At 54.6% G+C, this 26,945-nt stretch overlaps 1 protein-coding gene across 2 annotated transcripts in view; it reads left to right on the top strand.

Annotated features, from left to right (window-relative positions):
- PHACTR3 (phosphatase and actin regulator 3) overlaps nucleotides 1-26,945 on the top strand; it is a 235,141-nt gene that overhangs the window by 17,854 nt on the left and 190,342 nt on the right. The window contains exon 1 of one of the 2 annotated variants that reach the window (XM_060032634.1): nucleotides 850-1,362. The exons of the other annotated variant lie outside the window; for it this stretch is intronic. Within the exon in view, the coding sequence (XP_059888617.1) occupies nucleotides 1,245-1,362 (118 nt within the window). The 5' untranslated portion in view covers nucleotides 850-1,244. Of the gene's footprint in view, nucleotides 1-849; nucleotides 1,363-26,945 lie in introns of those variants that run through there. 2 annotated transcript variants of the gene reach the window in all.

The following is a 26,945-nucleotide window of genomic DNA, read 5'->3' as shown; positions in this document are numbered from 1 at the left end:
TGCCACCTGAGGGTCTGGCCCCCTTCTTAGCCCAGGCTGTGTGACACAGCTCCCCTTTCTGTGTCCTTTACTGGGCTTTCCTCTTCTTCATCGCCCGAGCCTTAGCCGGAGGTGTGGGAGTTGCCTCTCTTTCTCCCACACCACCATCTAGAAGGGTTAGAATTGCTCATTAGCCCCTTGGGGGGCACTTCTGTAAGTGGCAGCCCTAGGCGGTGTCACCTCCCTTGCCTTGCCTGGTCTCATCAACTCCATCAAGGAATCTGGGGGAGGCCTCCCTGGAAGGTGCCAGGTGCCCCTCTGCCTCTCTCCTCCCCGGCGAGGGGCTGAGGGCTGGGGGGGAGGGGGAAGGAGGGCTGGGCAGTGGGGAGGAGGCTGTGGTGGGCGGGGACAAAGCTCCGGAGTGCCCCACCCCCCATCCCACGGTGGCCTCCAGATCCCCGAGAGAGGAAGGGCCCCGGAAACCTCTGCCTGAAGCTGCTGGGGAGATTAGGCCCTGACCTCCGAGGGAGGCACCCTCAGGGTTTCCTCCCCGCCAGCGGGGAGCCGGAGGAAGCGGGATGTGGAATCCTTGTTTCCAGAGAGCGGCTGCGGTGGGAGTGGGCGGTTCAGAACCCAGGATTCAGCCCTCTCCCTCGGGGCGGGCGGCGTGCAGTTCAGGTATTTGAGACCCCGCCCCATCCCCACGCTGGCTCTCGCTCCCCTCTCTCGTGACGTCAAGCTCCTCTCGCGGGGCATGATGGGAGAATCCTAATGTTTTCCAACAGATGCTCCAAGAACAGCTTTCAGATTAAAGCAATCGCCAGAGCAAAGATTCTTCTTTTTTCCTTTTTTTTCCCCCGGGGGGTGGGAGGTGGGGTGGGGGGAGGGAGCGCCCCCAGAAATTCTCGGGCATCACCCCCTGCCCCAAGCACGCAATAAACACTGACAAGAAAAAGTTTTTATTTCCTGGTTCAACTTTTTTTTTTTTCCTGGAATATAGACTGAAGAATGGGAATAAACACGAATAAATAACAGAGCGAGGCCGCGCACGCCGGGATGCGCCTGGCTGCAGCCGCGAGGCTATTGTCTCACCGCCCTGAAGCCAGTCCCGGCCTCGTCCTCCGGCTTCTTCCCTTTCCCTGTCCTTTTTTATTTTCCTTTTTAAAAAGCCGCCCCCTCCAGTCCCCTGGCCAGTGACCTTGGCCTCCTCGGATGCTCTGATTACACGCGGCTCCCACCAACTTGCCCCCACGCCGGCCGGGCCCATGGCCGCGTCCGAGGACGGGAGCGGCTGCCTCGTGTCGCGGGGCCGCTCGCAGAGTGACCCCAGCGTCCTCACCGACTCCTCGGCCACGTCCTCCGCGGACGCCGGGGAGAACCCAGGTAACGGGGTGGGCGGGGGAGGGCGGGGAGGGCCGGGGCAGGGGGCGCTGGGCGCCAAGTCCCGGGCGCTGCTGCGCGCCGGGGCTGCATTTGCGGAGCCGCGGCAGGACCCGGTCGCTCAGGCTCCCCATAAGGCGGCGGAGCCCTTTGTCCGGGGAGGAGCCGGTTCCCCGGGTAGAGCCCGGCACTCCGCATCTGCCCTCCTTGCGGGTTGGTGGGATCTGCTGGCCCCTCCGAGGGGCTTCCCTTCTTTGGGTGCTGACCAGCTGGGGGCCGGGAGTCAGACCTGTGGCCGCCTCTACCAGCGCCGGCTCCGAGCTCTGCTTACCTCCCCCGCGGCCCCAGCTCCGGTGGCCCAGGAGGCCCGGCTGGGGCATCCCCCGCCCGGGCAGGGCAGCGCTTATGCGGCCGCCGCGCAGAGGGGTTCCGCGGGGCGCCCAAGTCGGCGGGGCCTGGCGCACCTGGGCGCGCCCGCCCGCCTCCCGGGACAGGTGTGCTGGCAGAGCTGCCACTGGGAGATGAAGGGCATGCGTGCACCGGGACGGAGCCTGATTTCATTAAATTATATGGACTTCGTTCATTCCCCCACCCCCCGCGGCAGCGTCGATTGTTTAGGTGATAAATCCGGTCACAAAGGAGTCTATACGGCTTGATTGATTACTTTCCAAAGAGGAAGAAAGGCCTAATAAAGCAGGAGGGGGGTGGTGGGAGGTGGGCTGTGCGCCCCGTCACCATGGAGACGCAGGAAGCAAAGTGATCATTAAAACCTTTCTCCACCAGAAGGCAATTTTCACTTCACAGGGAGAAGTCTGAGCTTCTGAAATGTAGGGTTCAAAAAAAGAATCAAAGCTGGTGTTTTGGTATCACGCCACAGGACTCCATTCGAATCTTAGAGAAGCACCATCCTGTCACAGGTTCTGTTTTGACAATAAGTTGCTCTTACCTTCCTTTGAGGATTGTCCCTCTCTAAATTCACTGACCCCAGATGGGGACTTGATCACGGTAAATGGTGGGCATCAAACTCCTGATACTCCCTGGGGCTGGGGTGAACCGGCTTTGTGGGGAGGGATTCCTTCACTCCGCTGGAACACAGAGGAGCTTCACTATTTAACTGCAAAGAAAGACGGGTTAAAAGGCAGCTCTGTGGGCGCCAGGGCCCAATCTGAAATTTTAAACAATAAACCCATGCAAGGCTTGTAAGATTTCTTTGTTAGGACTATTGACACTGTCATTTGGTCAAACTAAGGTACCCACCGGAGGAGATCCCTGGCCCTTTTTTTATATCTGGGAGGGCAAGTTAATTTCCTTAGAGTTTCAAGCAGAGGTAGCTCTGCGTAGACCCTTAAGGCTTTAATTAATCCATTTATTAGAAATCTGGGATTAAGCCCTCAGCACTCCATGGTGGATTGGTTTTCTCTGTGTTGGAGATGCACCTCCATGATTGTTCCAATTATGGAAGTTGAGTGGCTCGTCATGAGAAAATCCTTTTCAGCTCCTTTTGTCTCCCTGGCAGTAAAAGGAAGCAAACTTGAAACAGGAATTATGGAGGATTTTGCTTTTTGGCTGTCTGTGAGTTGATGCCTCCGTGGGTGGGAACAGAGGGCTTGACAGGTGTCTGGTGCGGGTCCGCCTGGGAGAGAGGTGGAAGGGCTTGGATGTCCGTGATTAAGTGATACCACGGGAGGCTGAAAGCCCGAGTTCGTCTCTGGTTCAGATGCTCAAAATGGGACCCAGCGAGCAGACGCCTGAGGTAAAAAAAAGTCTCTAGTAGGTATAATTCTGTGAGTGGTAGAACCTTACTAAAAAGCAAAAATCAGTGAAGTATTTAAGGATTGTGTTCAGCACAGGAGTTCACGGTAGAAAGAGATTCAGAATCTTCAAGTTGGAAGCGACCTGGGAGCTTGGAGTGGGAAGGGTGATCAGGGAGCATTATCTACACCTGCTTTGCTTGGTCGGCTTGGCATGTGCTTGCATGCCTCTTCTGATGGGGGACTCACTTCTTTTCGATGCAGTGCATGCGTCTCTTTGGGCAGACCGATTTGAAAAGTCTTTTTCAAACGATCTGGGAAGGTCTGCTACCAGTCAGTTCTGATGTGATCTTCTCATGACGCACGTTACCTGGGTTTTCAGAGAGTCTGGTGTTGTTAGTTATCGCGCCCACCTGAGTCACTTCCTCACTAGGTTGAAGAGTCCCAGCCCTTCGCCTCCCTTGCCCTGTGGGACCTCTCCCATTTGTCCGCCTGCTGCTCTAAAGAGCTGCTTCTGAAATGTGAAGCTCACAAGCCAGCTGTGGAATAACCCGGCGCAAAGTGTCACCTCCTTCCATCTACATTCTATGATTTTATAAAAACAGCCCAAGGTTGCATTTACCTTTCCCCCCTCCGAAATGCATCCTTAACGCGTCAGTATTCTCTCCACAAAAACTCAGAACAGGGCTTCCCTGGTGGCGCAGTGGTTGAGAGTCCGCCTGCCAATGCAGGGGACACGGGTTCGTGCCCCGGTCCGGGAAGATCCCACATGCCGCGGAGCGGCTGGGCCCGTGAGCCATGGCCGCTGAGCCTGCGCGTCCGGAGCCTGTGCTCCGCGACGGGAGAGGCCACAACAGAGAGAGGCCCGCGTACCGTAAAAAAAACACAAAAAACTCAGAACATTATGGGAAAGGTAAGCAATGACACCCCTTTCTGTCACTCTCCAGAGGTTATCTCTGTGACGAGTTCGGTGGAGCATCTGGACCTTTTCCTGCGTGTTTATATCTACAGGTTCTTGGGGAAAGGCATTTAAAAGAACTCAAGTGGTAACACACTGTATGGAAGGTTCTTCCATTTGGGTTTCTACTCAACACTGGGTCTCGGAGATCTCCCTTTCTTAATAACCGCGTAGTGTCCCAGGGAATATATTTTTCTCAGTTGAGCTATTAGATATTTGTGTCTCCAATTTTTAACTATTACAAGCAGCACAGCAGCGGTCATCCAGGCAAAGCCTTCTTGTGCTCCTTTGTGAATTTCCTCTAGGGTATATCTGGGTCACAGGAGACTCACACTGAAAATTTTTCTGATACTGCGTCCTCCTGGAAAATGGACCATTGATGCTTCTTCAGAAACTGAGAGCACCCTTTCTCCAAAGGCTTGCCAGCACCTGAGGTCATCAATCTGGTTTTCTCTCACACGAAGGGTGACAGGGGGTCTCTCGTGTTTATTTGTGGCTCTTTGACTGCTGGTGAGCGTGAACATCTTTTTGTGGCCTTATTAGTGCGTTAAATCTCTCAGCGGCCAGGGGCTGCGTGGCAGGGATGAAAGATTTTCCCAGAGGGTCGCCCTAGTGCTCTCTCCACACCGTTACTCCATTCACGATTCCTTCGGCAGCTTTACAGGGTTCTTCACTGCAAATCCTTACTCTGTACCCACAAGCATGGTTAAGATTTTCCCCAAAACTTAAAATTTAAAAAAGGTAACTCAGGGCTTCCCTGGTGGCGCAGTGGTTGAGAGTCTGCCTGCCGATGCAGGGGACGCGGGTTGTGCCCTGGTCCGGGAGGATCCCACATGCCACGGAGCAGCTGGGCCCGTGAGCCATGGCCGCTGAGCCTGCGTGTCCGGAGCCTGTGCTCCGCAACGGGAGAGGCCACGACAGTGAGAGGCCCACGTACCGCAAAAAAAAAAAGGCAACTTGGCATCCCATCACCTTGCCTCCCTCTGAGGGGTTCATACTCGCGAGGAGAAGTTTTGCTTTTTCTCGTTCCATTAGCTCTCAGGCCATGGGATGGGCTCTGCCCTGGCGTTGGTCCCGTGTGGACCTCCTTCTGGTCCGAACCCACGTCACCTCCTCACCTTGTCCCTTCACTGCTCTCGCCCGCTCGTCCCCCACTTCCTGACACCCTCTCCTCCCTGGGTTTTCCCTGCATCCCGCGGCACGTCTTCCCAGCGCATCGCATGGGGGTTCCCACAGGGCCTTCTTCCTCCACTCTCAGCTCTCTCCCTGGTTCCCAGATGCCAGGACCAGAGACTGAGCCGAGTCACCCTGGACAGCTGTTTAGAATGTTTCCATGGGGACCTGCAGTTTGTCTTTTTGAAGATTCTGCTGTGCAGCCAGGTGGGGGACCCTTTGATCTAGAGCGGGTTTCTCAACCTCGACACAGTTGCCATTGGTACTGGGATCCTCCTCTGCTCTGGGGCCCCCCCTGTGCTTTGTAGGATGTTCAGTAGCCTCCCTGACATCTGTCCACTAGACAACAGTAGCACCCCTGGTTGTGACGATCGAAAAATGTCCTCAGACGTTGCCAGATGTCCCCTGGGGGCAAAATCTCCCTGGAGAACTGCTGATGGAGCTCTTTCATTGTCAAACCCTAGCAGTGTATCAGGATCGCCTGGAAGGGTCGTTAACCGCCCCCCCCCCCCCCGCCCCGCGCCGCCCCGGTGTTTCCAGTTCAGCCTATGTGGTGGGGGCCGGTGATGTGCATTTCTAACACGTGACCAGGTGACGCTGATGCTTCGGGTCAGGTGAGCACACCTGGGGACCCACTGAGCCTAGTCCTTTGCCACGGTCTCAGTCTGTGCTGACAAGTTCCGTGTGTGTGTGTGTGTGTGTGTATGTGTGTGTGTGTGTGTGTGTGTGTGTCTGTCCATGTCCGCGTGTGTGTCCGTGTGGGACCTGCCTTGACCTGTCTGGCTCCTGAGCTCCAGACGTCTGGGTCCTGCTGACCTCTGCTTGCCCAGGTCTCGGGCCGATCTTACCTCCTCAGAGGGTCCTCTTTGTTCACCTGATGAGACGAAGTAGCTACCCTGCCCCCACCGCCCAGACCCCCTTCCTCCATCCCAGTTTGCTCATGATCACCACCTGGGACTCTGGGCTCACTCTCGGTGGGCCGGGCTCCCTAGGCCAGGAGCGCAGCACAGACTTCTCCCACAGGAGGCCTCGGTAAGCATCTGTGGAACCAGGCACAGTGTCTTAGTGGACGAGGCCTGGGGCTGGCCAGATGGCTGGCCAGGGCCTCCGTGGATAAGCAGCTCAGTGGCAGCCTGAGAGTGGCTGGCAGGTCAGTGTGGAGGAGGCTGGGACCACATCTTTCTGCAGGGACAGATCCACCTCTGCTCATGGCCGGGAGAGGGAGAAGCCTCTCAGAGCATCCACTCCCCTCCTGAGCTGCAGACAGACTCACAGACACATCCGCACCCCAGACTCCAGGCTCCGGCATCCCTTTGCCTGAACCTTTTATTGGTGCCCCAGCGCGGGGTGGGGATGAGGGGGTCGCGGCCTGCTTTCTGCACGGCGTGGTTCTCCCCGGCTTCGTTCCTTGCATGTTCCCTTGCTCCGGAGTCCTGAGTTTTGGGGATCTCACTCTTGCAGAGTGTCTCCGTGGCTTAATTAGCAGTAGAACTATGCAGTAATTACCTTGTCAGCTTCTTCTTGGGGGTTATTAAAAACAAAAGCTGCATGCTTAAAGAAATATGGAGTTTAGAAAACTTAGAATTTTTTCTGCTTATGAAAGTAGGAGGCTTTTGAAACTTCCCTTCCTCAACCCTCCTCACCCTATTGCGACACAGAAGGCAGTGACAAGGGACAGCTTCATCCCTGGGACCTTCCCAGGTGCCAGGTGTGGCTGTTCAGCAGAAGGCCAGCCACAGGCAGAGCCCAGGGTCTCCCTCCCGCCCCACCCCATCCCTCTCGGTCACTTCAGCCACTTTCCTTCTCCTCACTGGTCACTCTTTGAAATGATCTCACTTATTTGACCAACTAACTTATTCTCTGTCTCTCCTGCCACATAGCACCCGATACAGTAGCCACTAGCTCCTTATGGCAATTTAAATCTAATTGAAATAAATTAACCTTAAAATTTTCTTTCCTCAGTCGCACTGGTCACATTTCAAGCGCTCAGTTGCCACGTGTGGCTGGCGGCAGCCATGTTGGATCGTGTGGATTTAAAACACTCCATCCTTGGCGGCTCTGTCAGACAGCACTAGTCGGTGGAACACCCTGAGGGTCCTCATGGCTGTGCTGCCCTTGGCTGTCCCCCCGGGGATGTTTGTTGATTGAATGAATAAGTCGAAGTGTGATTGACGTGGTCATAGAGCTCTTCTGCTGGAGCCCCTTGGTTGATCATCTCACGCCCTTAAGGGGAGGACACCCAAGCAGAAGTCATTTCTTATCCACACAGGATTAATTTATTTCAATGCATTGAGCTCCTCCAGAGAACCTAAAATGTGCCATGGTTGGCCCTGGCTGGATGGGTCTCTTTGACAAAGAGAACGATGACAACCGAAGAGATTCTTTGCCTGGAATTGGATGAAGGGGTCCGAGGCCTGGCTTTGCCACGTACATGCTGTGTGACCTTGGGCAAGTCATTTCACCTCCTCTGAACCTCCATTTCCTGTCTGTAACATGGTGGTAGATAATGTCCATAACTCCAGGTGGGGGAGGATTACTCATCTGTTGTCTGTAACAGATGCTAGTCATTGGTTTCACAGCTGTGAAGAGGCAAGGCTCTCCTAGGACATCCCCTAATCGCCTTGAGATAATTCCATCTTCTGTGAATAATGTCGGAAGGGTGCAGACCCTGTGATGAAGACGTGGAGACAGCCTGTGGGTTGATCTGCAGCCCCTCCTCTAACTGGCTCTGTGTCAGGGCCAAGCTGGTCAACCTCTCTGGGCTTCATTTCCTCCACCTGTGAAATGTGAGTTAGTGCTGCGTGGACCTGGTCGTGGTCCCTGCGAGGACTCGGGGACCCATGCCCCTCGCTGTCTCAGAACAGTGAGACCACAGGGTCCGTCCTCAGGAAGCAGTGATGAGAAGAAGGGGGGGGGGTCCGGTTCCGATTCTGATTCTGGTCTACCCAGAGGGCAGCAGCACCATGCCGTATGGACATGTTGGTTCTAACAGTCTTCCCACCAGCCCGGGGCTCCTGACCTCACCTGCCCTTTCCCACACCGACCCTTTTCTACTCCCCGCAGCCTCCCTCCCTGCCCGGCCCCAGGTCTGTCCAGCCATCCTCATATGCTGCTCCCCGGCCCCCTTCCTGCCTCCCCCGGCGCCCTGACTGCAGGCCTACTGGAGTCTCCCCACCTTCTTTAAGTTATTGACTTTGGTTCTCTAATTATGGGATAGCACATTGGTGGTCTTGAAGTCAGATTTGAATGTATATATATATATATTTTTTTTTTTGATTGTTTTATGAATTTGGTGACCTCTGAGGAAAAGGTACCTGTGTTGAAGGACACAGGTGACTCATTTTAACACTAGGCCTGGGAGTGGCCAGACCACCTGCAGGAGGCTGTGGGTGTGGAGGATGGGAATGTTCCAGGCCCCTCACCCATGCTTCCATCAGAGCATCATGTATGGGGTGGATGTCAAATGTCACAGGAATTGAGGCGAAAGGAAAACGTTTGAATATCAACAATGTATATCAGAGGGTTTGAGACCTACCATTATTGAATTTGAGAGCTGGGATCTATTCCATGTCCTATAAAATGGTTTAACCCAGGCCCCCAACTGCAGTGTCCACAGGGGCTGGTACCCCCGAAAACGGCCAAGTCAGGGAGTGGGATTTTGCACAGAACTGTTATCACCAGGCAGGAATGTGGTCCCAGGGGGACCCGAGCATCCTATTTTAAGAGACATGCTGGAAATCCCGATTTTTATGTGAAATGTGGTTTTTAAATATTAGCAAGTTTGTCAGTTAGGGATTGGTTTGGCTTCATGTAATAGAAAACCTAAGCGGTACTGGTTACAATAAGAGACGGGGCATTTTACTTTCACCGGAAGTGCGGGCAGCACACCGGCCTCCCTGTCTCAGGGCCAAGGCTCTGCGATTTCCTTGCTGCCTCCTGGGGACAAGAGGGTTGCTGTAGCTCCAGCAACACGTACGCTTTCTAGGCAGGGAGGAGGGGATGGTGACGGGTGGAGGCGTGTCCAGCTGCTTGGTCCTGACCTGGCTTTCCTGGGAGCCCCGCCCAGTGACATCCGCTTACACCTCCTTGGCCAGAAGGGTGTCAAACAGCCACTCCCACCTGCAGCGCCTGGGAAATGGGACGTTTGTTTGTTTTTTAAATTGACTATATGTATTGCAGTATAGTTGTTTTACGACGTTGTGTTAGTTTCTGCTGTACGGCAAAGTGAAGCAGCTATATGTACACACACATCCCCTCTGTTTGGGATTTCCTTCTCATTTAGGTCACCACAGAGCATTGAGTAGAGTTTCCTGTGCTATACAGTAGGTTCTCATTAGTTATCTATTGTATACATAGTATCGATCGTGAATATATGTCAGTCCCAGTCTCCCAATTCATCACCCCCCTCCCCCCTTGGTATCCATACGTTTGTTCTCTACGTATGTGTCTGTATTTCTGCTTTGTAAATAAGATCGCCTATACCAGTTTTTTCAGATTCCATATATATGCGTTAATATACAATTTTTTTTTTCTATTTCTGATTTCCTTCACTCTGCATGACAGTCTCTAGGTTCATACATGTCTCTACAAATGACCCAATTTGTTTGTTTGGTTTTTTTGGGTTGTTTGTTTTGGGTATGTTCACGGCTACCCCTAACAAGAGCAGGTTCAGAACATGTGAAGAATGAGAGTGACTGCCAGGTGGTCACCTACTGTCCTCCTCACTTAAAAACAAAGCACGTGACCTGAGCCCAGCATATCTGGGGCTACATGTGGCCGGTAGGCCACCCTTGGAAAGCTCACACAGAATCTCAGGGGAAGCTGAAGCACTTTTTTTTTTTTTTTTTTTTTTTTTTGCGGTACGCGGGCCTCTCACTGCTGTGGCCTCTCCCGCTGCAGAGCACAGGCTCCGAAAGCGCAGGCTCAGCGGCCATGGCTCACGGGCCCAGCCGCTCCGCGGCACGTGGGATCTTCCCGGACCGGGGCACGAACCCGTGTCCCCTGCATCGGCAGGCGCACTCTCAACCACTGCGCCACCAGGGAAGCCCCTGAAGCACTTTTTATACTTACGATATTTCTTTACCAAGAAATTAAAGGTTGGCCTGAGATGTGTGACTCAAGCCTGAACATTATGTCCATCCAAATTTTATTTAATAATATTAATCCTGGGAACAAGACTGACCCTCACGTAGCTGACAGTCTGGCAAATCATCAGTGGCTGGAGTGAAAATGTGCTTGTTGTCACCTCTGTGTTACACATGGGGCTTCTTACTTTTATTTAATCTTCCTCCAAACACTTGAGGTAGGGTCAGAGGGTGAGAGGGCCGTGGGCACATGTGTATGAAGAGCAGTTTGAATCTAGGTGAGTTTAATGCCTGGCCCACTCGGTATGCCCCGCCCACCCTGCATGCCCCACCCACCCTGCCCCGCCCACCCTGCATGCTCCACCCACCCTGCATGCCCTTTACTGGCTTCATTCTGCATCTTACAGGAAGGCCTTCTGTGCTTTAGATGAAACAGATCCCTGTGTTTATCCCATTCCTGGTTCAAGCAACCTATCCCGTAGATGCATGCACATCTGTAGTCACACAAACACACGGACGCAAGCAGATGTACTCTTCATTTTCCCAGTTCATTTCACTAGCATGGCCACTAGGACAAGATTTATTTATCGAAGGTCAGGCAAGGTGATGATGGCGGAGGACCAGCCGTGGGCAGAGTTGTGGAAGGTCCTGTCTTTAATGGGCTGGGGCGAGTCATTTGGGTGTGTCTCTTGGCAACACACCTTATCTCGTGGCCGGCCGTGACATAAGTCGACTTTGACATCGATTAGTCAGCAGTCAGAAAATGGGTTTGCCAAGACCTGAGTGGAAGGTGGGAGCTGTGGCTCTGGACTTAATAAATATGTTTATTCACACTGTTGTGCAGCTGTTTTTGTTAAAGTTGCTGGGTTGGTTTTAATACTGTTACTCATGAGCGGTATTGTCATTACTTCATTTTTTGGTCCCATTACTTCTTGGAAGTTTGCATCCATGTGCAGCAGAATTTTTGCCTTGCTGTAATCAGTAGCTCAGGGGATTTAAATAGTCAGGAAAATCTGCCAAAAATGATCTTTCTGCTTCCCTTTGGCAGGAAAACATTGTCTTGGGCAACGTGAATTGTGGGGTGACTGTGTTTCTGCAGTCACGAGTCAAGTCATTGCTGACCTTGGCTCATTTGTCAGCAGGGTCTTTTGTGCAGAACTCCCCAGAGCTCGCCAGCCTCAGGGCTGTCCCAGCCTGAGCATTGCTCTGTGGGGTCCCCTTGGCCTTGCCCCACCTGCTCTATTTCCCTGTTATCCTCCAGGTGACCAGGGATACACTCTCCATAGAGACTGGTGGAATATGGTCCTCCTTCAAGTCACATTTGTTTGCAAACAAAAGAAGATGGGCTTAAAATATTAATACAGTAGCTGTGGTCATCCGTTGAGGAGACACAGGTGTGGCAGAAGTCACTAAGGTGGGATGGGTTTCGGTGAAGTGGGGCATGGCTTTGTACATTATCATCTTGTACCTTATCATCCATTCCTACGTGTTTACCTGCTGACATAGGAAGTGCTGCTGTGTGCAGGGGGCATGGTGTGTGGGTGATGTGAAGAAGTATTGCCCCTCCCGGAAGCTCACCCTCTGGCTAGGGGCATACCGTTTTGACTTGTAAAATGACAGGACATGTACGTAATAAGTACCAGACCTCCCACGTTTGCCCCCTTCTGTGTGGCATCCACTTTGTCCTCTGTTGGAGCCTCCAGGCCTCCATGCTGCAGTGCTGGGCGGTCTCCCCTCTGCTGTCTGTAGCTGGGCAGGGTCGACAGTCTAGGCTGAGCAGCTCTTCTCCGCGCGCAGCTCATCCTCCTTAGACCCAGCGATGTTGTCTCATGGCAGTGGGGGACAGGCGCGGAGTCCCTTAGCGTCTGGGGCTCTCACTTCAGTCTAGTTCTGTTAGAGTGGGCACATGGCCGGTTTAAGTTCAAGGGGAGGGAATACAGCCTACCCCTTGGTGGGAGGGGCTTGGTCACATTCACGTTGGACTCTCCTGCTGCCTCTACCATGGTGGGGCCTTGGCCTTGCGGGGGTGGGGGGGCAACAGACAAGGTCTTGAGGGGAGCTGGCAGGTGCATGGACTCTTTGGCGTCCCCTGGTTTGCAGAACTTGGACAGCTCCACCTGACGTCTCTGAACCTTGGTTTCCCCCTACGCAAAATGTCCCTGCCTGAGGGGTGGTGGTGAGGATTTGACGGGTTGGTTTCTGTGAAGCATTTAGCACGGCGCCTGGAGCGCAGGGAGGCCCTGTCGCCATGAGCCGGGGTTCGCCCCCGCCTGTCGTCATGGACGCGCTTCCACCAAGGTCCTCTTGGAGGCCTCTGGACATTCTGGCTGATGACGGTGGGAAGCCCTGATTCTGGGCAGTTTTGAGACATCCGTGGCTCCTACTGGTGCCTCGAGATCTTGAAAGAAGGGTCCCTCCTGGCCTGAGGTCACCACTGCTGGGAGAAATCAGGCAGCCCTGTAGGACTCTCCCATCCTCCCCCCTGCACGGCCCTGGAGCTGGTTCCAGGGGTCGCCGGTGTGCACTGGGGGCTCCTCCGGGGGCACTGTGCCCGGCTTCCTAGTCCGGGAGCTGATCCGGGGGAGCCAGGATGCAGAGGTGGTATACCTGGCCCAACTGAAAGGTCAAGGTCAAAGGCTGAGTCACACTCCAGCTGGGACATGAGGCTGCGATGCTCTGAGCTGACTGTAGTCCCGGGGCTCCTTGAGGTCGGCTTGGGGCTCAGGAAGGAGGACACGTGGACGGTGGAGCCAGCCGCCGCCTGCGCCTCAACTTCTGTTCTTTCTTCTCCTAATTCTTGCGGCTAGTTCCTCTGCCTTAATGGGAAATAATGCGAGATTTAGGGATAATTGATTATTTTATCTCGTCTTTTCAGTGGGAAGGGTGAGTAACGGGGGACATTTAATAACACACAACATGGAACAAGCCAACTGCTGCTTCCTGCTTGCGTTCTCCTGGGCAGGTGCTCTGGGTCGGGGGTGCGGGGACCGCATCCCGTTTGTCTCCCCCCCGGAATCTCATGGAAGTTGTCTTTTCCTTAAGGTCCTTATTGCAAACAGCATTGACATTTTAATGTAATTATTTTCTTCTAATATTTTTCCAGCTCTTTCCACCTTCTGGGAAATGTATTTGTTTCTTTTTACTTTATAAAAATATGTCTTGTCCACTGTTCTGTCTTTAGCTCCAAAACAGAGTCTTGCTTATAGTAGGTGCACAGGAAACATTCGTTTTATTGTAAGTACATGGTAGTGATACCAAGCAGCCCTTCCTTGTTCCTATTCCTATTCCATAAGGAAAAGTAAAATCGAGGGAAAAAATCCCCCACACAAGCAACAACAGCAAAGCATCAGGTTAAATGGTCTTGCCCTGTTGGAAATTCCTGGAGCAGGTCAACAGGCAGAGAGGGTGGTAGCTCAGAGGACAACGTATCAGTAATACTCGTGGCTAAAAATAAGCCTACAAATTTGTTAATAATTGGTCTCTGTCTTTTTTTTTTTTTTTTTTTTTTGCAGTATGCGGGCCTCTCACTGCTGTGGCCTCTCCCGTTGCGGAGCACAGGCTCCGGACGCGCAGGCTCAGCGGCCATGGCTCACGGGCCCAGCCTCTCCACGGCATGTGGGATCTTCCCGGACCGGGGCACGAACCCGTGTCCCCTGCATCGGCAGGCAGACTCTCAGCCACTGCTCCACAAGGGAAGCCCTCTGTATGGTTTTTTAAATTAACTAATAACACTTTATTCCAGGAGGATATTAGCACAGAGCAGCTGTTTGCTCATAGGAAATGGAAATTCCAGTCACTGGGGTTTTCTCTGTTTGGTTGCATCTTGCTTGGTGAGCTCTTTGACTGGGAGGCTGTGGGAGCCCATTCACACTGCCCAGGGCGACATCCCAGGAGCCAGTGCTGGCTGGCGGGGGCGCGTGCGAGCCTGGGAGAGTCGTACAAAGATGGAGGCCGGTACCTGCAGCTCACTGCGTGTGAGGTCTTCCTTCCCTCCCCCCCTCCTTTCTCTTTCCCACCCAGCAAATCGGTGCCTTCTATTAGGCCAGGCATGATGCCAGGCGAGGGGCTGCCGCGGAGAGCAGAGATGTGGCCCACGCTGAGGGGTCTAGTGGGGATGGGCTCAGATGCCAGTTGGGGGGGAAGGGGTAAGAGCTGCTCTGGGGCTGGCAGGCTGGGGGAGCTGAGGGAAGGTGTCCAGGGGCAGTGAGTTGAGACCCAGAAGGTGGTTGGAGTGAACCAGGCCGAGTGGGAAGGAAAGGTGTGCTGGGCAGAGAGAATGGCCGTGCAAAGGCCAAGAGGCAGGAGGGAGCTTGGGGGGTTCGCGGGCTGAAGTCAGCCAGTGGCTGGAGGAGGGTGAGGGTGGCTGGATGAGTCATGGCACGCGTGTGTGCACGTGTGCGTGTGCCCTGCTGTAACTTATCCTCATTTATAAAAGCCACAGGCAGTCATGGGCATGGTTAGGGCCATGACACGGCCCTCGTCACTCCTGCAGACAGCTGGAGCCGTTGTGCCTGGGTGCCTCAGAGCTGGCCTTGTGGTCAGGCTAGAACCCCGGCCCTGCCAACTGCACCTGGCTGACCTCAGCAAGTCCCTCTCTCAGGCGGCGCCTCAGTTTCCTCGTCTGTAGAATGGGGGCAGTGATGGTTCCTAACTCCTGCGGTGGTTGTGAGGCTGGGTAAAGTATGTGACCCCAGCCCAGTGCCTGCGCTGAATGTAAGTTAACTGTCACCCGCCTTCAGGCGCCTGTCCCGTGAATGTCACCAGTAGAGCAGAAAGCTCGGCCCCGGGGAACAACACCCTTTTCCTGGTTCACGCTGGGCAGTGAGTCTGCTGAGGCCACCTTGTCCTACCGGTAGAGGGTGGTGCTCCGTGGTTGCTGGGAGACCTCAACCCGGGGCAGTTAACCATCTGGCCGCACACAGGAGGGTTTCTCGTGTTTCTAGCCCCTCTAGCTCCAGGACGAGCAGGGGTCAGAGATGTCCCATGAGCTGAGTTGGGTGCCGGTCCCACAGGGAGGAGGGTGGCCATGCAGCTAGAGCCATCTCCGGCCAGGCTCTGGTTATTCCTGGCACCCCGGAGATGCATGTCTGTCCTGAAAGCCTTGAACTGCCATCTGAAGAAGTCCGAGCTTATCCTGTTGGAGGCGAACACTTGGGCTAACATGTTGCCCCGTTGTTAAATTTATTTCGAGGAGGGCTTCTAACACGACAGCAGCTTTGACCAAAAGAAATCTTCAGCAAACACCCAGAACCGTGTAGCCACGTGAGGTGTAGCCTTCAAAAGTGACCGCCGCCTTGGAAATATTGGCAGGGAAAGGAAAAGAAACGCTTTTCATGGGAGGTGGGGGACATCATTCTTTTTACAAACAGGTTTCTGGAGACGGGAAGAGTGGTATGTGCGCATGTCTTGTGGAGAAGCGTCCGTGATGGCCGGAGACGGGCGGAGCAGCGTTGGGAGGTTGGCTTGGTGTCGTCAGGCCCGGGCTGGGGTCTGTTACTTGTCAGCTGTCGGTTCCCCTTCTTTGGGCCTCAGTTTCCTCCTCTGTCAAATGGGAGCATTGTGATCATCTCCGCACCACGCGGTCACGGGCAGGATGAACTGACACAGTCTGGCAAGTGCACGTTCAGTGAGCGCTGTCCTTATCGTTCCTGCAGACCGACCCCCTCTTCCTAGAGGCACCGCCGATGTTTCTTGTTTCTGAGATGCTCTCAGAACGTGTCTGTGCATTATATTCTTCCTCTTGTTTTTAATCACAGAAGGGAGTGTGCTCTCCCCACCCCCTCCCCCCAGCCCTGTTCTCTACTTTGCTTTTTCCTCTTAAAACTATATCTTGGAGATATAGATATGAACTTTGAAAACGTAGGGGTGAACCAGCTGAAGCGTGATGAGGGCAGAGGATGCGGGTCATGACCGTTCCAGGCAGAGGGAGCAGCAGGTGTGGTGGTCCCGGGCGGGAGGGGGCGTTGTGTTTGAGCGTGGGCCGCACGGCGGGGGGTTGGGGGGGGAGATGGCAGGGCGCAGCCCGTGCAGAGTGCTGGCGACCCCGCTGAGGCTTTGGGTCTTTATCCTGGGAGCAATGTGGAGCCTTTGAAGGTTGTATGAGAGGGTGACCAATGGATTTGGGACTGGGAAACGTCACCTGGCTGCTGCCTTGGGGGCACATGGGTCGTGTGCGCACGTGTGTGTGTGTGTGTGTGTGTGTGTGTGTGTGTGGTGCAGCTCCCTGAGAGAGAAGATGGGCCAGAGTCTGGAAGAGGTAACGGAGAGAAGTAGATGGAGGTGGGGTTCACGGGACACACGTTGCGGGTGTAGGCAGGGGCGGGGGAGGGAGGGAGTGAGGACGACACCAGGTGTGTGGCTTGTGCCCCTTGATGGGGGAGATTGGAGGAGGACCCAGTTTGAGGGGAGGGGAAGAATTCAGTCAGAAGAGACAGTCAAAGGCAGATGCTCAGGAGGAACTGGATAGAAAAGGCTGTACTTGGACTGGAGAGAAATAAACCACACGGACATACAACTAGAGGCTTGTATGTCAATGTGATCTGTGAGTCTCCCTGCACAGCCAGCCTCCTGGGACTTTGGGGGTGACTTTAAATGTCCCCCAGACTCTTCCCTGTCCGGCCTTACCCTGGGAGACCCCACCCAGCCAGCCAGCCGTCTGTCCACCCGCCCGCAGTGCAGGCAAGTGAGTTCCCTGTCCCCGTGGAGCGAGGCTCAGTGATCTGTGCTGGGCACACGGATGGTTTATGTCAAAGTCAGAGCTTGAGCTCTGGGGGTCGGTGGGGGGTGGGCGCTGCTAGGTTAACCTGCTATAGGCAGGTTAGGTTGTGTGGCTTCCAGTCCTGACTCTGTGTGACCTCAGGCGAGTCACTTGCCCACTCTGTGCCCTCCACCTCCTGTAAAAAGGGGATTATGCTATTCAAGTTGTTTCTACAGTCGGCCTCATTCCCTCAGACCCCACCGCCCTTGTGCATGTGACTTTGTCAGTCCTCCCATCAGGCAGGGAGGCTGCCCCCTGGCATCCTTGTACTTGCTCTGAACAGAGCACAGCAGGAGTGACGCAGCGTGACTCCTGGCCCAGAGCTTGGGCGCCTGGCAGCCTCTGTTCAGCCCTCTCACCTGCCGTGTGAAGCAGTTTGGACCATCCTGCTGGGGAGAACTGGGCGCCTCGGCCGACAGCTCTTGAGAGCAGAGCCGTCCAGGGCGTTTGCAGCCTGGCCAGACTCCCAGCTGAGGAGTGAGCCTGGCCCTCACCACGTCCAGCAGAGGGGCCCTGCCCAAGCCCAGCCCACAGCAAGTGGACAGTGAAATGGTTATTATTTGGGGCCCCTGAGTTGTGGGTAGTGCGTTACGTCTCATAGATAACTGATAACCCACTCCAACTAGAGCGTTTGAGGAGCCCGGGGCTACTTCTTGCCCTGAGTTACACTGTGGTCCTTTGTGCTGAGCTGCTGGGCAGGTGCTGACTTTTAAATGAGGTTTCTCTGTTTCTGGCGGACTCTGGCTCTGCGTTGAATTTGGAGGGGGTGCCCGTTACATCTGTGACCGTGTGCACCTGCCTTGTGGTGGCAGCTTTGGAGGTTTCTTTCCTGAGAGCCAGTAAGTGGGAGATCTCGGTGCTTGTGTTGTGCTGGGGCAGGCCGGCCCACCAAGGGCACCAGGGCTGGACCTGGTCTGTTCAACCCAGGAGTCGTGAGCCAGGAGTGGTCTTCACAACCCCTGTGGGGAGTTGAAAAAAATGAAATCAGTCTGAACTTTCTCCCTGGAATTCGCGATTGCTGGGTGTTAACAGGTATTTCTTGGCCACCTACTTTATGCCTGTCATTGTTTTCGGGGCTGGGAATTTAGCAGTAAAGACTGTGGTGTCCCTGCCTTCAAAGAGTCAGTAGTCTCCTGGGGCAAGGGAAGCAGAGAAAGAAATAGATGTGTAATGTGATGCCAGGTAGTTTTCAATGCCTACAGCCAGGCTGGCGGAAGGGGAGTGGTAGGGAGGGGTCAGAGGGCCTCTGAGCAAGGGCATCTGCAGAGAGACGAGGCAGAAGTGAGGGAATTAGTCCTGTAAATACCTTGGAGAATAGCCTTCCAGGCAGAGGGAACAGCAGGTGCAAAAGTCCTGAGGTAGCTGTGCACTTGATTGTTGGTGAACAGGAGACTGACGTGCAGTGACTGTTGGAGGTAGGCGTGCTGAGGCCAGTGAGCCCAGAGGCTCTGGGGGTTAGGATGTGGGGAGGCCCAGGTGGAGGCTTGGCCTGTGTTTCCAGAGCTAACACTTGGAAGGGGGTTGGTCTGCCTGCAGTGTAGAGGTTCGACCGTGCTGCGCAGGGCAGGAGGAGAAGGGCATTTAGTGAGACACTGTGGTGGCTGGGAGCACACTGCTTGCAGCGGGCATCTCTGGTGCCCGTGTCACCTGCTCCTGCACCCCCCCGCCTCTTCCCTCAGTTGTGCTTCCAACTCAACCCACGTGATGGGAGACAAGCTACCATGTTGGCACAGAAGAGGCAGTGGTTACAGTTTCAGGAATGCTGGGAGCTGGTGGATACTATGTTGGTACTTGAAATCCTCCAGGGTGGGAGCGTTTACACTGTGAACTTGGCGATGCCTCGTCACCTGCTCCCCTCCGTCCCCCAGGGGGTTGTTAAACCAGCACACCACCGCCAGGACCTCACGTCCAGCGCGAGCTGGGTGCTCCGCAACCCAGTCCCAAGCGGCAGAACTGGGGTCAGGACATCAGCAGAGTTAATGCCCGAGGGATGATCCTCTACTGACAGGATGGGGTCAATGTCCCAGTGTCCCATCCTTCAGGTGGGCGGTTCGTACAGAATCAAAACCCCACTGCCGGGGTCCCGTGGTGGGGCAGGGCGGGGACTGGCACTGGGGCCGGGGTCCCGTGGGGCGGGGCTGGGGGGGGCGCTGGGACTGGGGCCAGGACCCGTGGGAGTGGGTGGGGGTCGCGGCTCCGCAGGTGGCGGGGGTCCCCGGGGCGCTGTGTCCCTCGGAGCCCCGGAGAGCTGCAGGGCGGGTCTTTGTCACGTTGAGAACCTGGGCCGTCGCCTGTGCAGGTGTGCGGGCTCGTTCATGGGAGGTGTGCGCTGGGGGAGCGGGCTTCCTGCACGAGGTCGCCCCTCAGGGGCTGATTGGAAGGAATCTCGTGACACCCCAGATTTTTACCATTAAAATGGTGGATTAAATGTTCATGCTGGTTCATCCTTTCCCATGATGCAGTGTGCACAGGACCCTGATTTGCAGCTCTGCTGTTTCTCTCTGTTTATTGAAAGCATCTACCTCACAGGACTGCCAGTATTGGTCCGTATCCTGTATTTCAGGAGCATTACCCTAACTGGCCATGAATACAGCTGTTGACAGGACCGAGGATTATGGAGTTTTGCATCTCCAGCTCTGTACCTGGATTCTGTGAGATGGTCCCCCATTTGCCCCGCACCGTTTGGTGAATGCTCCATGTTTTCTCCGTTGACATGAAACGCATCCCAGGAGCTTCTTGGGCAGACTTCATGGCTTCTGAGCTGAGCTTGTGGTGACAGTGGTTCTTTGTGAAACCTCTCCAGGCGGGCAGAGACCTCAAACACGCCATTGAGAGCTGCAAACAAGTCAGACCTGCACCAGTACCGGCGTAGGTGAGGTCTCCAAATTGCAGCCTGGAATGATGTGAGCACGTGATTCCCATCTAGTTGGTTTCTGCACTCCACATACCATCACTCCAATAAAGTCAGGAGGTGACAGGGAAAAAAAAACAAAATCAAAAACCCCACTGCCTACAGCCATGACCTTGAGGATGTACTGAGTTGGGTTTTCCTGCATCCCTCCCTCCCTCCCTCCCACTCACTGACTCCTGCTTTCTGTGACAATCTTCCAGATAAACTGCCCTAAGTCCACGTCCAGCTCTGCTCTCGGGGAAAATCCAGCCAAGACCGTGGTAGAGCCGGAAGTGGTGAGAAGTGGCCACAATCTGGGTGTATTTCGAGGCAGGGATTTGCTGATGGATCAGATGTGCGGGGTGAGAGATAGAGAAAGGTCAAGGATGACCCTGAGGGTTTCGGTCTGAGCACCTAGAAGAAGGAAGGTGTCCCAGACAGAGACGGGGAGATGTGGAGAGAACCAGGTTGGGAGTCTGAGCTGGTGGGTGCTCGCTTCAGTTTTGGGCAGACTCTGGTCCTGCCCACACTGAGTGGAAGTGGTGGAGGAGCTGGGGAGAGGTGTGTGTGGATACCTGGGCTGAGACGGTGTGGATTAGTCAGGGTCCCCAGCTGGCATCTGTGATGCAGCTGTGCCTTCCTGTTTAAGAAGTACTGTTCTGGGCTTCCCTGGTGGCGCAGTGGTTGAGAGTCCGCCTGCCGATGCAGGGGACGCGGGTTCGTGCCCCGGTCCGGGAAGATCCCACGTGCCGCAGAGCGGCTGGGCCCGTGAGCCATGGCCGCTGAGCCTGCGCTTCCGGAGCCTGTGCTCTGCAGCGGGAGAGGCCACAGCAGTGAGAGGCCCGCGTACCGCAAAAAAAAAAAGAAAAAAAAAAAGAAGTACTGTTCTTTCTTCCTTTCCCTCCTTCCCTCCCCCCCCACTCTCTCATCTCTCATCTCTCTATCTAATCTATCATCTGTTTATATGTGTCTATCATCTATCTCTCATAAATCTAGCTTCTATCTATCTCTTTATTATCTGTCATCTATCATTTGTCTATATCTGTCAAGCATATATTTATCATCTATCTATCTATCTGTCTATCTGTCACGCACCCCTTTGTCCATCCATCACTTGCTTCCCTCCCTCCCTCCCTTGGCATCCTGCTCAGCTAGAGCCTTGCCCCTGCTTGAATGCTCCAAGCGGTAAGCAAGTCCCTACCTCTTAAGGATTCTGCTTATAAGTTTCCAACTCGTGGGACCACTTCAGAACACTGTCTTCCAGGGACGGTGCTCACTCCTCTTTCCCGCCCCCCCCCCCCAGGCTTATTTCCACTCTTCACTGGCCAGGAGAGAGGCGCTTAGGAGTTCAGAGCTGTGGGTGCTCCCTGGCAGGGCCAGCCCCCAGTGCAGGGGAAGGAATGGGGCCAGTCCCAGCGGGGGAGGTGCTCCCGTCTCAGCTGCAGCTCCCTGCTCTTGGCTGCCGCGCAAGGGCGTCTTTGTGCTCCTCGTGGACAAGGCTCGCCATTGAGACCGGCCTGGGGACACTGTGCACAAGCGAAGGACGGCTAGAAGCTAGAATCAGGCATTTCACAGGGAGCAACACCCGCACCCGTCCGCCAGCGGCTTCCGCGTGCCCGGAGGGGCCCTTGGCCGTGGGGCTGCGCTTCGAACAGGCTCTTCTCACTCGGGGAGAAAGCCCGCTCTGTTCTCTGCCCACATGAGCCCAAACACAAAGAATCGAAAGTGCGAGAGGATTGGTTCCTTTTCTCCTGCTCTTAGTGGGCCTCCAGCCCTGTCTGGGGGTGCATGAGTGTTCTGGAAGGTTCCCTGCAACTCATCTTCAGAGGGGCCGAGGGAAGCAGGCGTTGAGGAAGACTGGCAGGTAATCAGACAAAGGAGGTGGGAACACAGAGGAGACCAGACTTGGCTTTTTATAGTTTTGTATGTTTCCTAAACTTTTTTATTTTGAAATAAACTCACATGGAACTTGCAAAAAGTAGTACCGAGAGTTCCCCTAGCTTCTCTCAACGGTGACACCGTACCTGGAACAGGACGCTGGTGGACACGGGGAGACTGCCCTGGTGCAGTACTGTCACTAAACCAGGGGCCACAGCAAGTGTCACCACGCTGTACGTGCACCTTTTGTGTTTGGTGTAAGTTGCATGACACTTTATTACATCTATAGAATCACCACACTTTTGGCCCCTGAGACGTGCAGGGGTGTTGGTGCCCACAAGCGGGGAGGCAGGCCCTGCCCCCAGCCCCTTGACTCCACGTGGTGCCCCGTCCATGCCCCAGGGGCAACGTCCTCTGGACCCCCCAGGCCCTGCTTCCTTGGTTCCCAGAGAGGCTTGGCACCCCGTCCCCTTCTGCCCAGGAAAGGCCGGGCTGCAGGGGCCCCCATCCCCTTCCTGAGGCTACAGGGGTTTCCTGGGGTGGCTGAACAATACCGCAGGCTGGGTGGCTTGAGGAATGGAAAGGGATTCTCTCCTGGTTCCGGAGGCTGGAAGTCCCAGATCCAGGTGTCAGCAGGGCGGGTCCCTTCTGAGGCTCTGATTCATTCCCGGCCTCTCCCCTGGTGGGCAGATGGCCGTCTTCTCTCTGTGTCTTTTCGCGTCATCTTCCCTCTTTGCACATCAGTGGCAGTGGTTGTGCATCAGGCCCACCCATACGTTTTAACTCGTTTTAACTCATCACTCCTGTGAAGACCCTCTCTCCAAATGAGGTCACGTTCTCAGGAACTAGGGGCTAGGACTCCAGCACGTGAATTTCAGGGAGTTTTGGGGGACACAGTCCAACATCACACTGGCCCTCCCTCCCATCCCCCTGAGGGCAGAGGCAGCCCATCTTCTTGCACCATCACCTCCTCCTGTTAGGCCCCCCTTAACCCACCACAGATGCGTCTCAGGCCTCCTTTCTCCCCGCTTCTCCCTTGCATGCAGGCAAGGGATTCCTCACCCTGGCAGCAGTGACCTGTGACCCTTTCTATTACCTGTGCCACCTGGGGTCTGCTTCCCAGCACGTCCCCCCGAAGCTGGACCAGTCAGCTTTCGGTTGCAAGTGACAAACATCCCAATTCAAATTGGCTTACCCTGGGGAGGTGGGAGTACTTACTGGTGCAGGAGGGAAGCAAGCCTGGCCTCCTGCCCCTGGGTTTCAGCCATGTCACCGGAGTCTCCTTCTCTCCCTCCTCCTCTCTCGCTCTTCCCGTGTTGGACTCCTTCTCGGGCAGGCGGGCAGGCCGGCGTCTCCATAGGGTGGCTCTCGGAACTTCATAACTTCCTTCCAGCTTAACAATCTCTGCAAAAAGGAAGTTCCCCAGGAAGGCAAATAAAGTGCCATGGGACCGATGCTGATTCAGCTTGCCTGAGTCATGTGTCCAGCCTTGACCAATCATTGGTCAGAGAGTGAGGATGGAGGAACCTGATTGGCCAGCTGGGTAACACACCTGCCCTGAGCACGTACGGGTGGATCAGCTTCATTGAAGCCCATGAACTGCGATGGGGAGGGTGGTCCCCAGAGGAAAGCTGGGACGTGGCCAGATGCAGGGGGAGTGGGGGCAGGGCGGGCAAACAGAGAACTGTCTGCCGCGGCCACTCGGTGGAGTGGAGGTGGGTTTTCCAGGGCTGGCGCCCAGCCTTTGTTCCTGGGTGGTTCTCAGATGTGTTTGTTGCACTTTCCATGCCATCAGCCACCTTCATCTTCAGTGTCTTCACCTTGGAGTCCGACCGGCCCCCCACCCCTGGCCCAGCTCGCTTCCATTCTCTCTCTCTTTCTCTCTCAGAGCTTGTGAGCATTCTGTCCTAACATCCTGTTCTTCCATTAAATACTTTTTTGCATTTATAATTCGTCCATGCTTCTAGGGATTCTTTGTTTACCATTTCCCTCTCTCACTAAGCTCCACCGCAGTTATGAGCTCCAGGGAGGAAGAGAGCCCATCTATGGTGTTCCCTGCATTGGCCAGCACCTGGGACAGCGACGAGCTTATTCTCAAATAGCTGTGTTGCCTGGGACAAGTTACTTAACTTCTCTGGTCTTGGGTTTCTTAGCTGTTACCTGTTGATCGTGGTTCTCACTTCACAGGTTTGTCGTGATAATGTCATGAGACAGCCTATGGAAAAGCACATGGGGCTTGGCACTTAGGAAGAGCTGAACACACGGGTCCTGCTACGATACGTGCTGTGGCTCTTGACCGTGAGAAGTGGTGGGACGTGGTGGTTAGACTCTGGGGGTAACTGCCCGGGTTCTAGTCCAGCTTTTACCACTTACTAGCTGGGTGACCTTGTGCAAGTTCATCAACCTCTCTGTGCCTCCGTTTCCTCATCTGTAAAGTGAGAGTGGCAATAACACCAACCTGTAGGAGTTATTTATTAGCAAAGCACTTATGACGTTGCCTGGCTTGGGTGAGCCTACGGAAGCGTGAGGTGCTGTCCTCGTCATTGCTGTTTGTTACTTTCATGCCACAGCTCACACGTTACTTCTCTGGAGCTAGCTGTTAGAAGCAAGTTTATAACGTCTTGCAAGAAATGAACAAAGTGCTTGGGATCTGGGTTCTGTTTCCAGGTCATGTTACTCTGCTTTAGTACGAATCCCTAAAGAATCTACCGTCACCCTCCCTGTCATCCATTTCCCCAGTTCACGTGACCGTGCCTTATGTAGTGTGTTCCCCGTGTTTACCTCCTGAGCACATGTCCTGCCTCTGTGGTCTTTGCCGAGAGAGGTCCCGCGGGTGTGTGAGCTGCACACCTGCCCCCAGCAGATCCCGAGGCTCCAGGCTGCTGCCGGATGCCACACAGGGCGCTGTCCAAGGGCAGCTTCTGTTTCACGTCAGAAAATGGAGCAGAATAAATACAGTCGTCTCTCTGGAATCGGAGATTAGCTCTTGTGATTTTGTGTAAGTTCTTCAAAACAAAAAGAAAAGAAGTATCTTCCCAGTTCCATAGTTGTCCTCAGAACAATCCCAGCGCGCGACACTGAGTAAGCGCCCTGCTCATCAAGATGGCCGCTGTGGACCTGAGTTCTCACGCCCACGACTGATGGAGCGTCATTGGGCGGAAGCACCCCAGCTCCCGATGACAGTGATGATAAGTGACACCCGTGGGGATGGCTATAGACTAAGGCCCCCCTGCAGCTGAAGGAAGAAACACTCGGGCAGAATTAAGAACACTGGGCAGTGGTTTAAATCCCAGCCCACCGTGGGGATGTTCGGATGCCCGCTTCCCAACCAGCCGATTAGAGTGCTGATCTCCTGGTAGTCTATTGGGTCATTTTAGGAGGGAAGCGAACTGTTATATAAAGAATGTTTAAATTAGGTATACGTTTGCTTAATTTTTTTTATTAGGAAAATAGTGCATTTCCATTCAAGTAGATGCCAAAGTTTTCCTTTTACACTTATTTAAGGAAACATTAAAAAAATCTATTCATTGCAGGGAGGGTGGTGGCCGAGCGAGTGCAATTTGGAAGACACCGCGTTGTGCAGAGTTATGAAGCCGCCGCGTGGCAGAAGTGCTATTGGAGGTCCGGGGGGCTTGGAGGAGGGGGCACAGTCCCGCACACCGTCGAGGAGCTTGCAGTCTAGAAGAGGGAAAGAGCGGCACACGAGGTGTTGTCATGGAAACAGGGAGTTGATAAGCCTGTCCAGGAAGCTCCTTAATGCTCTAGGAAATTCGAAGAGGAAGATTACGTATGTGGTGGAGGTGGAGGTGGGTGGAGGGATTTGGAGACGCTTCATGAAGGACAGGAGAGACTCTGTGGGGATTCTGGAGGTAAGGCGGCCCCTGGCACGGCAGCTGGCATGTGGTGCGGGCTTGGTGACTGTTGACCGTCATTGTTGAATGGAAGTCAGGCTGAGAAGAGCAGTGTAGACCTTCCGTGCTGGAAGAGAAGTGGTTCTCAGGGATTTATGGTCTTGAGCGAAAAACCCGGGGCCGATGCCCAGGCTCGGGGGCCCCCTAGTGGCATAATTAGTGAGAAGAGGTCCTTGGTTAAACTCTGGTCTAGCTCTTATTAGACCTCCACGGGCACCCGAATCTTCCGGGAACTTGGTAGAATGTGGATTCTGACTCATCAGTCTGGGGTAGGGCCTGAGACTCTGCATTTCCAGCAAGCTTCCAAGCGATGCTGCCGCTCTGGTGCCCCCCGTGGATACTCTCAGCCATCCCCCTCCAACGACAGGAGAAGGCTGCTCGCTCAGCAGAGGCCAGTGGCCTGGGAGAGCTGACTAGGGCAGAGAGGAGTGGGGTATCGTCTTGGTCCCGTTGGTAAATATGGCTCAACCAAGACAGCAAGGGTGGGCAGAGGTTGCCAACTTTTAAACTTTAACCAAATAGAGCTGTTTTAAAACAAAAGGACAACAGTGAAGAAAGCTCAGAACATCCAACTGTTGTCACCATTATTTCCTAACAGAGGTAGAATTTTAAGTCCAAAGACTCCGGAACGCTCCACGCTCCAGCGGAGGACCACCTTTTAAAGTACGTTCAGCCAGTCTCAGGAACGCCTCACTGCTTGTCCTCGTTTCGGGGGGACTCGGGATGTGTCGCCCACAGGCTGGCACGGACCCACAGGCTGATGGTTGGGGCTGTGGCTGTGAGAACGGGGACTTCCGTGGTCCTCACCCGTGTCATCGTGTTCCTGAGAGCCCCCTGCGGGACCTCTGGTGGATGCTCTGTCCTTTCCCAGGAGGAAGGGGCCAAGCGGCGCCTGGGTGAGCAGAGCGCCCTCCCTTCCCCTGCACCTCCCTCCCCAGAGGTCTTCATCCTGGGATGTTGCATTAGCTCTGGGATTTGGGCTGGTGGCTCTCATCTGTAGCTACTGTGTGTCCCTCATGGGCCACGTGAGTCCCAGGCATCACTGCCTCAGTTTCACTTGCTTCTTCTCCACACGCTGGGGTTGAGCCCCAAAGCTGGGGAAGGTCCTGGGAGCCCACTCCTCTCCCTCCAGTGGTCCCCAGGCTGTCTGGCCGTGAGCGAGCACACACCATCTCCATCTAAGT

This window comes from Delphinus delphis, chromosome 15 (genome assembly GCF_949987515.2).
Source record: "Delphinus delphis chromosome 15, mDelDel1.2, whole genome shotgun sequence".
Classification (NCBI taxonomy): Eukaryota; Metazoa; Chordata; class Mammalia; order Artiodactyla; family Delphinidae; genus Delphinus; species Delphinus delphis.
The sequence above is the reverse complement of the archived record's forward strand: the minus strand, read 5'-3'. Positions and strand labels throughout refer to the sequence as shown.